We start from the raw sequence: 14,650 nt of genomic DNA on the forward strand, positions 1-14,650 counted from the left end.
CCTTCTCACAGTCCACACTGGCATCGAGCGACACATCATCAGCAAACATAGTGCACTCAATCTCCTCATTCATATCTCTGCGCCAGTGAACATCTCGAACCCCAGGCAGATTCCTGCAACATGTCACTGGTCAGTCACCCAACCTGAAGAGGACCCATTTATTCTCACTTGATAACCATATAACAATTACAGCACGGAAACAAGCCATCTCGACCCTTCTAGTCCGTGCCGAACACGTATTCTCCCCTAGTCCCATATACCTGCGCTCACACCATAACCCTCCATTCCTTTCCTGTCCATATAACTATCCAATTTATTTTTAAATGATAAAAACGAACCTGCCTCCACCACCTTCACTGGAAGCTCATTCCACACAGCCACCACTCTCTGAGTAAAGAAGTTCCCCCTCATGTTACCCCTAAACTTCAGTCCTTTAATTCTCAAGTCATGTCCCCTTGTTTGAATCTTCCCTACTCTCAGTGGGAAAAGCTTATCCACGTCAACTCTGTCTATCCCTCTCATCATTTTAAAGACCTCTATCAAGTCCCCCCTTAACCTCTGCGCTCCAAAGAATAAAGCCCTAACTTGTTCAACCTTTCTCTGTAACTTAGTTGCTGAAACCCAGGCAACATTCTAGTAAATCTCCTCTGTACTCTCTCTATTTTGTTGACATCCTTCCTATAATTAGGCGACCAAAATAGTACACCATACTCCAGAATTGGCCTCACCAATGCCTTGTACAATTTTAACATTACATCCAACTTCTATACTCAATGCTCTGATTTATAAAGGTCAGCACACCAAAAGCTTTCTTTACCACCCTATCCACATGAGATTCCACTTTCAGGGAACTGTGCACAGTTATTCCCAGATCCCTCTGTTCACCTGCATTCTTCAATTCCCTACCATTTACCATGTACGTCCTATTTTGATTTGTCCTGCCAAGATGTAGCACCTCACACTTATCAGCATTAAACTCCATCTGCCATCTTTCAGCCTACTCTTCCAACTGGCCTAAATCTCTATGTAGACTTTGAAAATCTACTTCATTATCCACAACCCCACCTATCTTAGTATCATCTGCATACTTACTAATCCAATTTACCACACCATCATCTAGATCATTGATGTACATGACAAACAACAGTGGACCCAACACAGATCCCTGTGGCACCCCACTAGTCACTGGCCTCCAACCTGACAAACAACCATCCACCATTACTCTCTGGCATCTCCCATTCAGCCACTGTTGAATCCATCTTGCTACTCCACCATTAATACCCAACAATTGAACCTTCTTAACCAACCTTCCGTGAGGAACCTTGTCAAAGGCCTTACTGAAGTCCATATATACAACATCCACTGCTTTACCCGCATCAATTTCCCGAGTAACATCTTCAAAAAATTCAAGAAGATTAGTCAAACATGACCTTCCAGGCCAAATCCATGTTGACTGTTCCTAATCAGACCCTGTTTATCCAGATGCTTATATATATTATCTCTAAGTATCCTTTCCATTAATTTGCCCACCACTGATGTCAAACTAACAGGTCTATAATTGCTAGGTTTACTCTTAGACCCCTTTTTAAACAATGGAACAACATGCGCAGTACGCCAATCCTCCGGCACTATTCCAGTTTCTAATGACATTTAAAATATTTCTGTCATAGCCCCTGCTATTTCTACACTAACTTCCCTCAATGTCCTAGGGAATATCCTGTCCGGACCTGGAGACGTATCCACTTTTATATTTCTCAAAAGTGTCAGTACTTCCTCTTCTTTGAATCTCATAGTTTCCATAGTTACTCTACTTGTTTCCCTTACCTCAGATAATTCAATACCCTTCTCCTTGGTGAATACCGAAGAAAAGAAATTGTTCAATATCTCCCCCATCTCTTTTGGCTCTGCAGATAGCTGTCCACTCTGACTCTCTAATGGACCAATTTTATTCCTCGTTATCCTTTTGCTATTAATATAGCTGTAGACACCCTTTGGATGCAGATTAATTAATTCACGAGTGAAGTGACTGGAAAAATATGTAATTATTCTGCCCAGTCTCTAAAGTAACACAAATTAAATTCCACTAATTAAATTCCATTTAATGACTAAAACGGAGCAAAATAATTTCAAGCCATGAATACTTTGTTAGCAATGCTAGAAAATATTTCTACAAAATCTACAAGCATACTTTGTATGCAAAAACTCATACCATATCATTTATTTGATTCTGATGTCCAGTGAATCTTCTCACAATTTTTCTTGTTTCACTGTCCAGAACAGTTATCCTGAAATCATCCATAGCAACAGCCAACATGCCACTAATAAAAAGGATATATAAACAGTAATTTGTGAAATGTGTGATATTTTGTTCTACCCTGAAATCATGAAATCTTAAACGTAATGGAATGAATAATTGTAACAACTCTAATTGAAACTGTCCAAAGTCCTCCAAACAGAGGTGATAAAGTAGACAATCAAATAAGAAATTTGAGATGCATGGATCACAGATAGCAAAAAAGTATTACATAAACATATTACATAAAGCCCTCCCTTCACCACCTCCAGTTTAAATTCCATTTGGAATATTTTGGAGGACCAAGAAACCAAGAACAGCTGCAGGAACTCAGGGGGGGGGCAGATGATATACGTGATCAACATTTCAGATTAGGACCTCGCATCTGCAGTTTCTGGTTGATGAAAAATAAAAGTGTTATTAGTGTTTAAAAAATGTTGAGATTCTCTCTCCTGAAGGCCACGCCCCTTCCGGGGGGACTATAAAGCCCAGAAGTGTGGAGGTGCCTCAGTTCTCTGCAAGATGGGGGAGCGAGAGGTCGCAATTCTCAGTCTGAGCTGTGAATAACACTGAACACATGTCTACTAAACTGTGAATGGTTTTACTGACCTGTCAGTGCCCTAAATGTGGTTTGAAAATGTAGTTTGAAAATGCAAAAGTGTGTTTTGGTTTGAAAGTGCTAAAGCTGTGTTGCCTTTGGTTTTGAAAGTGCTAAAGCAAGCTGCGTTGCCTTTGGTTTTGAAAGTGCTAAAGCAAGCTGCTTTGCCTATGCTAAAGCAAGCTGCCTTGCCTATGGTTTTGAAAGTGCTAAAGCAAGCTGCCTTGCCTATGGTTTCTAAAAGTGCTAAAGCAAGGCGCCTTGCCTATGGTTTTGAAAGTGCTGAAGCAAGCTGCCTTGCCTAATTAGAGCTGCCTTGCCTAATTAGAGCTGCCTTGCCTTCTATAGAATTAAAGTCTAATCTTGACCACTTCCTGTTTGCGCTTTATCTTGATTTTAGAAAAAACGCTACCACGTAGTCTGATTTTTGGCCATCTCACTCAGAGTCCCCCTCCGCTCATCAGGTGCTGAGGATTTTTCCCATTGATTAAAAATAAAAGTTATTATTGTTTAAAAAAAATGATGAGATTATCTCTCCATCACGCCATGAAGACCACGCCCCTTCTGGTGGGAGGGACTATAAAACCTAGAAGTGTGGGCGTGGCTCAGTCTCTGCAAGATGGAGGGAGAGGTCACGACTCGCTGTCTTTAGTGGCCTTGCACCATGCTTGAAATGGTATGAAACTGCACTTGAATTTGGTGCCCTTGCAGTCTGCTTGAAATGGAATATCAAGGAATAGCCGTGAGTCAACTGCGAGCCCATCAGCCGTGAGTGAGTGAGCGACCAGCACAACAGGCTTGAGTGACTGAGCCGCCAGCCCAAGAATCCATTTGGCCCACAATGTCCATACTAGCCCTCTGGAAACCAGTCCCTTCAGCGCACAACACCCATACTAGCGCTCCAGAAAGCCCCCCCACCCCCACTGGCCACCAATATTGGAATTGGTGGAGAGGTGGAATATTGCATTGTGGGACTAGCCCTCCCGTGTGATGCTAGGATCCAACGGGTCCCACTTAGTCTAGTTATCCATATACTTTTAAATTCAGCACCAGGCTCCTGTGTTCATCCTTTGATCACTTCAGCACAATTGCTATCGGCCCCGCAGCAGAAGCTCCCAGAGGGACTCGTGGCAGCTGCCAAACCCCTATTGACAGGAGACCTGGCTCGCTTGCAGTGGAACCGGAGCTCACCTCGAGTGTGGCCAAGGCCCGTCTCCTGCTTGCTCTGAAGACCAAGAATCGGAGGGCACAGAGAGTGGGCAACGGACGTTGGAACAAAGAGCCAGTAAGAAAACTGGGAGTCAATTGTCACCCTCAATGTGGGCTGCGGGAGGTGCCAACCAGGTGTAGAAAGGCTGAAGGCCAGGAGAGATCAGAATTACAGTACGCTGGTGACCCGGAGGCGACTGCTGCAACGGGCCATTATGGCCAGCTGCAGCTGGGACTGAAAATGGCGACAAACCTAGTGACATTTGCATAAGGAATCGGTGGGCTGTTTCTATACATTTGGTACTTTGTCGGTGATTGTCCTTATGTACAGCAATAATCTTACTGATCTGTATGCAAAAAATTAATTTCACTGTACCTGGTCAACATGATAATAAAAAGAACCATTGAACCATTAAATCTGGTGGTCTTTTTGCTGTTACTTAGGCAGCTATATTATCCCCTCGATTTCAAAGGAGCCAGAGACCTGCCTGGGAAGGTCTGCAGAGGTTTGTGCTGCCCCACGACCAGATTGAATCCACCTGGAGCTCAACACTAATGATGGACTTTGGGACATGTGCAATGAAAAACAACAAGCTTGATGGAAGCACCGGGACACTATAGAGATACAACTACTGGATAGGCTGCACAGACTATTTTAATCTTGCCACTTCATTGCCAATTTGTACCAGACAACGCATTTCCTTACCATTTTGTACGACACCACGAAAACAACGCATAATAAAATTACACGCAGAATTCAAGAAAATAATTGGAAAAGATGTATTGCCAACCTGTCTCTATGTAGCAAAATGGTGGCTGGTGATGAATCTAGTATTATTGCATAAACCAACTCCTTCGATTTAAACTTCCAAAACTTGACTTGTTTATCTCCACCAGCTGTGATAGTGAGCTGATTCAGTCCATCAACAGCGATTCCCCGTATTTGACCATGATGAGCTGAAGAGATGAAATGGATTTGGAATTAATATTTTTGCAAGATCAATGGTTCTAATTATTTTTAAATTATTTGAGTTAAATTGTCAAGCATGCAGTGAGATGTTGAAATGTGATAAAAATACAACCAATTTAATTTCACCCTTTGCACTTCAATAGTTTTATACATTAATGCTGAATTTATTTATTTCAGATGTGCAAATCCACAGTTCGCATGTTTCACTCCATTTGCAACAGATTTCTAGAACAGTAAAGGTCAGAAGGGACATGCCCCTGATCATTTTCCATTAACTTCTTCTCAGAATACATGCAGGAAAGGGATGCGGATACATGTATGACAAGGAGATACAATGCTGCTGAAAGTGACGGAGCCCATCAATCTGATTTTACAGACAAAAACAATGCAAGAAACAGGAAGAGGTAATTCTGTCCCTCATGCCTACTTGACCATTCAATAAGCTCTTGGCTGATCTTCAAACTAAGCATCCCGTTCCTGCATTGATCCCATATCCACAACGTTCTTAATATCCAAGAATCTTTTCACCACTTCCATGAGTAGTCACCCATCTTGGATGGGAAATTCTAAAGATTTATTGTCCTTTGGGAGAAGAAATGTCTCCTTATCTCTGCCCTTTGAAACCGTAAAACGTAGTTTAAACACCCTAGCCTGTGGGAGCATTATCCCTGCATACACCTGTCAAAAGCCCCATGAAAACGTTGTGCAATTCACCTTTCATTCTTCTAAACTCAATATAGTCTGCTTAATCTTTCTTCCTGCACCAAAACCACCATGCCAAGGATGTTTTCAGCAACCTTCAGTGTACTACCACAATCGCACGCATCTCTCTCCTTAGCGGTCTCACCAAGGACATATGCAATGGGTGCAAATTATCACTAGTCTTCCATTTAAATCTTGAAACGATCATACTATCTAACATACCATCTGCTTTCCTAATTGCATGCTGTGCCTGTATTTTAACTGTGAGATTCAGTGCTGGGACATCCAGCTTTCTCTCAAAACCAACACCTTTTGAAACTAATTTAAAAGAGAATAAGTAATCATGGTGCCAGACCAAACATTTTTTGTGAGTGTACCCACATTAGATACCCGTCTTTTGAAAGCAAAAATGTAAACATTAATGCATGTACAGGTAGTTCTGCTATATTGTATTTCTATCAAAGGAATTGATTATATTGTGTTAGATCGATTTTGGAACACCATCTGCATTGTGCGAGCCAGATTGATTAGAGTACGGTTGCCATCGGGAAAACCACCAAATCTGTGCTTTGAAGACAAATACTGTTTATTCTTCTGTAACACGGCTTTCAACAATGCAACGTTTCTTAGGAACTCAACTATCGCATTATAGAAGAACTACCTCTACAACACACATCAAAATAATAAAACCAATTAATATGCTATTAATTCAAAGGGGACAATCTATTCAATTTAATAAATAGAAAAGCAATTCGAAGAACCTGCTTCAAAATCTCATTAAACCATCTGTCAAGATCAGGCAAAATCTCTGGTTTTATAATGAGACGAGAGAATTCCATTACATAGGCACACAATGACAACTATGCGAACGCAGCATTGAAACTAAGATTCAGTGACGTAGATTTGGTTCACAGTCTGACTTATAGGCTAATCTTGGGAAATAGGCTAATTGAGATGGGACACTGGCCTGGTCTCAGTGCAGGTAACTGCACATTGAACTCTCGCCTTGCACCTAATTTTCTTCCTATAGCCTCACAGTTTGCAACACCAATTCTTTTCTCACTCCTTTTGCCTTTTCACGTCTAGTCTTTGTGCAACTATGTGCCTATCATAAAAATCCTCACCTGCACTAACCTATTACATGCCAAGCTTTGTCATGCTTGTTCCTCTCTGCTAGCTTTCTCCCACCCCCCTCCTGAAATCAGTCTGAAATTTGGAAAAGAGTCCCAACCCAAAACGTTACTTATCTATGTACTCCAGAGATGCTGCCTGATCTGCTGAGTTACTACAGCACTTAGTCTTCTTTTGTAAACCACCATCTGTAGTTACTTGTTTCTACTACTCAATGCCATTGCATTTTCCAGTCCTCAGCTGGTCATCTGCGAGCACACTTAGGTGGAGGAATGAAAAGATCAGGATCATGTTTTCTCCATAGACATTATCTACGATTCCATCATTTAGGTTCAGGCAAATCATGATTTGGGAAAGGTACAGGTAAATTACCAGCATCTATACAACAGGAGTAGGATCAGGAAGCACTGTGCTTCAGAAATAACAGGAAAAAGTTGACAAACAAAATCCAGTTTAAATTAAAACTCCTCTACTTTATACTTACTCTCGTTTTTACCATACCGTCCTCTGTGGATGCCCGATTGCATATTATACACGTCCACATGGCCTGAAGAAAGGCCAACAAGAGCAAAATTTCCACAAGATGTCAGCTCCACAGCCTAAACAAAAAAAATCAACAAAATACTTTCAATGAATGGTCGGTATTGCTTTGAAATACATTCATGCAACAGCAAACTGCACAATAGAATTCTGAAAGCAAATATAGGATGCAGACATCCATCATTACACCCTTGCTCACTCAGGTTAGTTAATCTTCTTCAAAATGTTCAGCAACTGTGATTTATATTTTGTAATTTCATCTGTTTAATTACATTTTTGAACATAATTAAACAAGGATGTCCATTTTCTGTTGTCACAAACATTGTTGGCCTCCTACTCATGCCATATTCTTTATTCCAGTTGTTCCCCAGCCCTCAACAAGGAGATGATCGTCAGCACTTTAGTGTGGGCAACTATCATCCAAATGCACACAACCACCTTCACACTCAATGAGATCCAGGGCCATCAATGGATTGTGAACGTCTCACATACAATGGGACAAAGACTCATCATTTATTTATTTACCCCTGTATTCTACAATTTGAGATTTGTAAAAGAAAAAAAATCACATGTGGTTAAACTGCACATTTGTCAGATTTTAATACAGGCCATTTTTACACATTTTGGTTTCACCATGTTAAAATTACAGCAGTGTCCTCACATTTCAGGGCACCATAATGTTTGGAACACAGCAATGCCATGTACATGGAAGTAGTCATGTTTAGTATTTTGTTACAATCCTTTGCATGCAATGATTGCTTGAAGTCTGCGATTCATGGACATCATCAGTTTCTGGGTGTCTTCTCTGGTGATGCTCTCTGCCAGGCCAGTATTGCAGCCACCTTTAGCTTATGCTCAGTTTTCTCTTCAGCATATAAAAGGCATGCTCAATTGGGTTCAGATCGTGTGATTGACTTGGCCACTCAAGAATGAACCATTTTTTAGCTTTAAAAAAACTCCTTTGTCGCTTTAGCAGTATGTTTGGGATCATTGTCTTGCTGTAGAATGAACCGACGGCCAATGAGTTTTGAGGAATTTGTTTGAACTTGAGCAGATAGGATGTGTCTGTTCAGGAAGTCTTCATGAACAGGATCTGTTCATGAAGTCTTCCGCGGGCAGTGGTCATTGACAAATCCACACCTGACTTCTGAAGAGTGTTTCTGATTTATCGGAGAGGTATTTGGGGATTTTTCTTTATTATGGAGAGTATTCTTCTGTCATCAGCTGTGGAGGTCTTCCTTGGCCTGCAAGCCCCTTTGCCATTAGTAAGCTCACCAGTGCTCTTTCTTCTTAATGACGTTCCAAACATTTGATTTTGGTAGGCTTAAGGTTTGGCTGATGTCTAACAGTTTTATTCTTGTTTCTCAGTCTCAAATGGCTTCTGTGACTTTCATTGGCACAACTTTGGTCCTCATGTTGATAAACAGCAATAAAAGTTTCCAAAGGTGATGGAAAAACTGGAGGAAAGACAAAGTGCTGAGAGCTCTCTTGCATTAAGGAGACAATTAAACACACCTGAGCAATTAAACGCCTGAAAAGCCACGTGTCCCAAAAATTATGGTGCCCTAAAATGGAGGACTATGTATAAACACTTCTGTAATTTCTACATCGTGAAACCAAAATGTATAAATATGGCCTTTAATAAAATCAGCCACTGTCTGCACCAGAGAGTCCTTCTTCACCATCTTCCTAACAGTCCGGTTGACGTGACGTTGTAGCCCCTGGCCGACAGCGCTTTCTTCAGGTTGCCGCCACCGACAGGACAAGCTCGGTCGCTGTGGGGCTCCATCCCCTCACCTGCTGCTGCTTCTTCCTGTCGGCCATCGCTTTGTCTGCTCCCACTTCTTCCTTCTACCCCGTAGTCGCCGACATCTTCCACAAGGTGGAGGCGGCGGTAGAGAGGGAAGGGCAGAGCAGACAAAGCGGCAGAGCAGACAAAACGGCGACTGACAGAAAAACATCAACCGGACAGTGCAGCAAGTAATGAAGGACTTGCTAGTGCACCTTGTGGATGATGTCAGAGGCCCAGCCAGGAGTTGCTCTTAACCGCCACACTCATTCCCACTCGCCTTCCCAGTGTCACACAACAGTGGCTGAAACTGGAAGAGAAGCAACCCCGGGCTACGCTTTTATATCTATGAAGCGGACAGGAAGCCCTTGCCATCCACCCATTGCAATAACACAGGTCATTCAGGAAATGGGACGACCTATCGTGAAATGATTACGCAAGTACGAGGTTACATAATTCGCAGGTCAGGAAGTGCCTGGATATGCATTTCTGTTCTTTGGATAAATGACAGAAAAAAGATTTACAGAACCAATGGTAGAATGAACAATTCATATACAACATTTATTCCTACTACTAAAGTGTATGACTGCAAACTGTGCTATGCTATATTCCATCTCTCACATCTTTTCCCATTCTCCCAACGTCAAAGTTCTTCTGCAGGCTCCCTGTTTCCTCTACATTACCTGCCCCTCCACCTACTTGTATTATCCACAAACAAAGCCATCAATACCATCACCTAAATCATTAATATACAACATGAAAAGTAGCAGACCAAACATAGACCCCTGCGAAACATCATTAGTCACCAGCAGCCAACCAGAAAAGGCCCCCTTTATTCCCACTCTTTGCATTCTGCCATTCAGCCAATCTTCTATCCATGCTATCTTCCCTCGAATACTGTAGGCTCTCATCTTCTTTGGCAGCCGCATGTGCGGCACTTTATCAAAGGTCTTCTGAAAATCCAAGTGAACAATATATCCTTCGTCTCTCCTGCTATTTAATTCCTCAAAGAATTCCAACAGATTTGTCGCACATGATCTCATCTTCACAAAGCTATGCTGACTATGGCCTATTTTATCATGTACTTTTAAGTACTCAGGAACCTCATCCTTAATAATGGACTTTAAAATCTCACCAACTACTAGCGAGTCTATAGTTTCCCCTATTTTATCTCACTCCCGTCTTGAACTATGGCATAACAGTTCCAATTTTCCAGTCCTCTATCACCATTCCCAAATGTAGCGATTCCTGAAAGATCACTACTAATGCCTCCACAATTTCTAAAGCTACCTCTTTCAGAATGCTGGGGTGTAGTCCATCTGGTCCAGGTGACTTATCCACCTCGAGACCTTTCAGCTTCCCAAGCACCGTCGCCTTAGTAATAGCAACTTCACTAACTTCTGCCCTCTGACTCTCTTGAATGTCTGGTCGGCTGCTGGTGTCTTCCGCTGTGAAGTCTGACACAAAAAACATTCAATTAATCCGCCATTTCTTTATTCCCTGTAATCAATCAATCAATCAATCAACCTTTATTGTCATCTTGCAAGCAACAGTTGTTACAGTGCAAAATGAAAAGACGTTTCCCAGTGAATAGCGGAGCATCGCACATGAAATTTAAAACACTTCACAGTAATAACACTAAAAAAACAATTGGTCCCGAGATGGAACAGAAAATGATGAACAGCAGGCAAAAAAAACACAATGTTAAAAATCACAATACACCAATCATATAAAGAAAAAGATAGAAAAAGGCCGCTGATTTGAGTGGTTTCCCAGTTATTATAAGTTGTCCGGGCCAGCCGTACAGAGTCCAGTCAAGTGAATGTGGGTGCAGAGTGACTGTTTAGTGCCTCACAGCCTGTGGTAGGAAGCCCTTTAGCAGCATCTCCGAGGCTTTGATGCTTCGAGTGCTCTCTTGCCTGATGGCAGGAGATTCCATGTGTGTGTGGACTGGGTTGCAGTTTGTCCTTGGCAATTCTCTGTGCTTTCTTCAGACAGCGGCTCTGGAACAGTTTTGTACCGAGGCAAGGGAGACGCCAATGATCCTCTCATGCTCCCCTCACTACCCTCTGACAGAATTACTTTATGAACCGAAATTGCAGGTTTAGAGTACCAAAAATTTTTTGCAGTTTTTAAATCAGACTCCACATTTAAACAACGGTATTAAGTCCTGAGGATGTTGGTGGGGATCATGTGTTTTTAGTTTGCTCAGTAAAACACCTCACAAGATGGGCCCGTTTGACTTGTTATAGTGGTTTCCTCAACTAAATGAAATCTGTCCGTTATTTGCACACCGAGGAATATTTAAACATTCAAAGCCTCTCACTGCAGTGCCACTAAAAAAGAAAAACAGTGTATTGCTTTGGCTGCGCCCTCCTGAAGTCGACAACCATCTCCTTAGTTTTGTCGACATTCAATTCTAGGTTATTTTTGCCGCACCATACTTTGAGGCCATACTTCTCCTAACTAATTTTCCAGCGGTCCAGTGTCCACTCTTGCCTCAATTTTAATCTTTATATATCTAAAGAAACAGCTAATCATATTAAAAGGCTGTAGTGGTCCATGTTATAGTATTGGGCCCCAAGTCAGAATGAGAAATGATGAACACTGCACCAAATACAGTTTCTAATCACTATACAACATTATTATAGAAGATAAAGATAGAAAAAGGATTGTGCATGGTTTCCAGCTAAAATACTTGTACAAATCTATCTGTACAGTTCCAGGTGAACTGGAATAAATATTGTAAAAATACATACTGTGGCATAAACATTCTCGTCGTGCCCTTTCTTACATCTCCGAGGCTTTAATTTGAGTGCTCCCATTGAACCTTTCTGGTAATTCCATGTTGTACTGAATTGACATCCTTGATGACATGCAACAATTCCATCCCAATAACTCTGGCGTGCGGTTTCTACCATGCAAATCCAAAATAAATTCATTAATCGCATTAGAAACGTATTCAAAGACAAAACTACATTTATGAACAAAATTGATAGTTTAGATGTTAAAAAAAAAAAAAAAATCACCAAAACATTTAAACACCATTATTGATATTGATTTATTATCATCATGTGCACCAGTATGCAGTAAAATACCTTACAAGACATACATTGCTTGTTATACCTATTTGTCAACTAAATTAAATCTGGAAAAGGTGCAAGTCTAATATTCAAACATTCAAAGCCAATCACCCCATCCCAAGAAAAAGAAAAACAGTATTTGCATTGATGCAGTTACCTGAAGCAAAGTTAGTAATAGGAGGTAGTTTCATAAAAATGTAATTCAGCCCTTTCTTTTTAGATTTCTTTTTGTTCTTGCAACCTTGAAGCAGAGGGAAAGAACAAATGTTGTTACAAAAACTCTTCGCTGAACTTTTGAGAAAGAATATATATCTACTCAACTGCTATTTTCACTCATTGTTCCTTTCACACTCATCCATTTGACTAAGAGGCTTCATAATTAACGATTTATAATTGCAAATAAGTAGTCTTTCAGCCCATCAAAGAGGATCGCCAATGGCTTGTACTAAATTTAGCTCCACCACCTCGTCAAAGGTCTATTCTAAATAATGGTCACTGTCTGAAGAATATTTCCAACATCAGGACGGAAGAAGGGAATTTGACCCGAAACATCAACTGCCGCTCTTTTCAAATTTTCTGCTTGATCTACTCAATTTTTCCTACTCCGTTTTTGGGTTTAATTTCCAATTCAAGTATCTGCAGTTGGATTTTACTTTGTGTTTACTCTGAAATGTTTGCTTCTTTGCCTTACACACTGTTTAAACCTGAAGTATTTTCGCATTGAATTCATTATTCTGTGTACCTTATTATATTCCACATTATTCCAGTCTATTACTTTTATGATCGAAAAGCAAAATTGTTACAGCGTGTACAAAACATAGGTCTACTGCAACTAGACACGTCAGGTAGATTTTCTCTAAGTTTAGGCTTTGAACATTTGTTGGTTTATGGTTACCAGACCAAATACAGTGCTCGAGATGTATGACCAATGCCCAGTACAGATAATTGCAGCTTTCTCTAAATTATTCAGGCATTGTCTGTTAAGCTCTTAAATCAATGTCTCCATTTATCACCATTTATCTACCAGTTCAGGTAGAGATACATTTATGCAGACGTTAGATATTTTCCATTCATTAAACTTTTCAGCTTGATCTCTGCGGGAATTCCAATACTTATGCAACCCACTCAAAAATTGTATCACTTTACATTTCACATCTGAAATTTGATTAGAAAATGTTCACTCCTTGTACTACACAATTATTTATTTCAAGAGACACTCTGTGAAAAATTTACATTTTCGAAACGGTAAGTTTTTAGAAATTCATACTGATAGTCATTAGACCCCATTGAATAATAGTTTCAGCAATTCTTTCCACATGTTTTTCATCCACTGTTCTGGATATCTGCACATTAAAATAAATACATTTTTTTCAACGGGGTTGAATGACTATCTAAAATTTTCTAAAAACTTACAATGTTCCTGCACAAGTGAAGGCAGGCAAATTTGAACATCTTCTGCCTACAATTACTTTGAAATAAATACCCTGGAACCCTCCTCCCTTTTCCTGGCATAATTCAAATAAAAGTAAACATCATTTTGTGGCATTTCCAACTTCCATCACTGATAGGTATTAACTTAGCTGGAATTCCCTCCCAAAATCTTATTTTAATTTAGAGATACATGTATACAGGCCCACTGAGACTGATAATATTGCCCATTTTAGTGTCTGACAAGGTGAAGCATTTATGCCTTTGCAAAACCTGTTTGGCATCTTTTTGCAAAAGCTGCAAGACCATGAGGTTTAAGAAGGAACTGCAGATGCTGGAAGATCGAAGGTACATAAAAATGCTGGAGAAACTCAGCTGTTGCAACAGCATCTATGGAGCGAAGGAAATGGGTGACGTTTCGGGCCAAAACCCTTCTTCAGACTGATGGGGGGTGGGGGGGGGAGAAGGAAGGAAAGACCATGAGGTTCATGGCTCCAGAATGTCTGATCATGCAAATACATGATCAGGATTGGTTGGGGGAATGGTATGTTATAATACCACTGTTAATTATGTTGCATGGTCTTTGCACTGTTATCTTGTGATTGGTTAAGGCAAGGGACATTGCCTGAATTGTTTATATTACCTGGTAAAATGTTTCTTTACTTAGGGAAACTGTCTTCCATTAGGAACTTTATGTAGAAACAATATAATTGGATATTTTGTGATTGGGTTAGGGAACTGTCAATTAATGTATTGTATGATCTTTATTTATGATTGGTTTGTCGGGGTTGCCCTCCCCATGTATTTTTTTGCGCCACGGGTATATAAGAGGGGACAGCACACGAGTCTGCGTTGATCTTCTGGGGGAGCACTTGGGACTGTGCTGACCTGCTGGAGGTGTCTATTC

At 40.7% G+C, this 14,650-nt stretch overlaps 1 protein-coding gene across 1 annotated transcript in view; it reads right to left on the bottom strand.

Moving 5' to 3' along the window:
* Nucleotides 1–14,650, bottom strand: part of wdr36 (WD repeat domain 36) — a 73,579-nt gene that overhangs the window by 32,343 nt on the left and 26,586 nt on the right. Inside the window, exons 11-15 of the mRNA XM_055633208.1 lie at nucleotides 12,473–12,556; nucleotides 11,992–12,146; nucleotides 7,388–7,502; nucleotides 4,892–5,057; nucleotides 2,210–2,318 (exon numbers count right to left, since the gene is read on the bottom strand). Of these exons, the coding sequence (XP_055489183.1) occupies nucleotides 2,210–2,318; nucleotides 4,892–5,057; nucleotides 7,388–7,502; nucleotides 11,992–12,146; nucleotides 12,473–12,556 (629 nt within the window). The remainder of the gene's footprint in view (nucleotides 1–2,209; nucleotides 2,319–4,891; nucleotides 5,058–7,387; nucleotides 7,503–11,991; nucleotides 12,147–12,472; nucleotides 12,557–14,650) is intronic.

This window comes from Leucoraja erinacea, chromosome 3 (assembly GCF_028641065.1).
Source record: "Leucoraja erinacea ecotype New England chromosome 3, Leri_hhj_1, whole genome shotgun sequence".
Lineage (NCBI taxonomy): Eukaryota > Metazoa > Chordata > Chondrichthyes > Rajiformes > Rajidae > Leucoraja > Leucoraja erinaceus.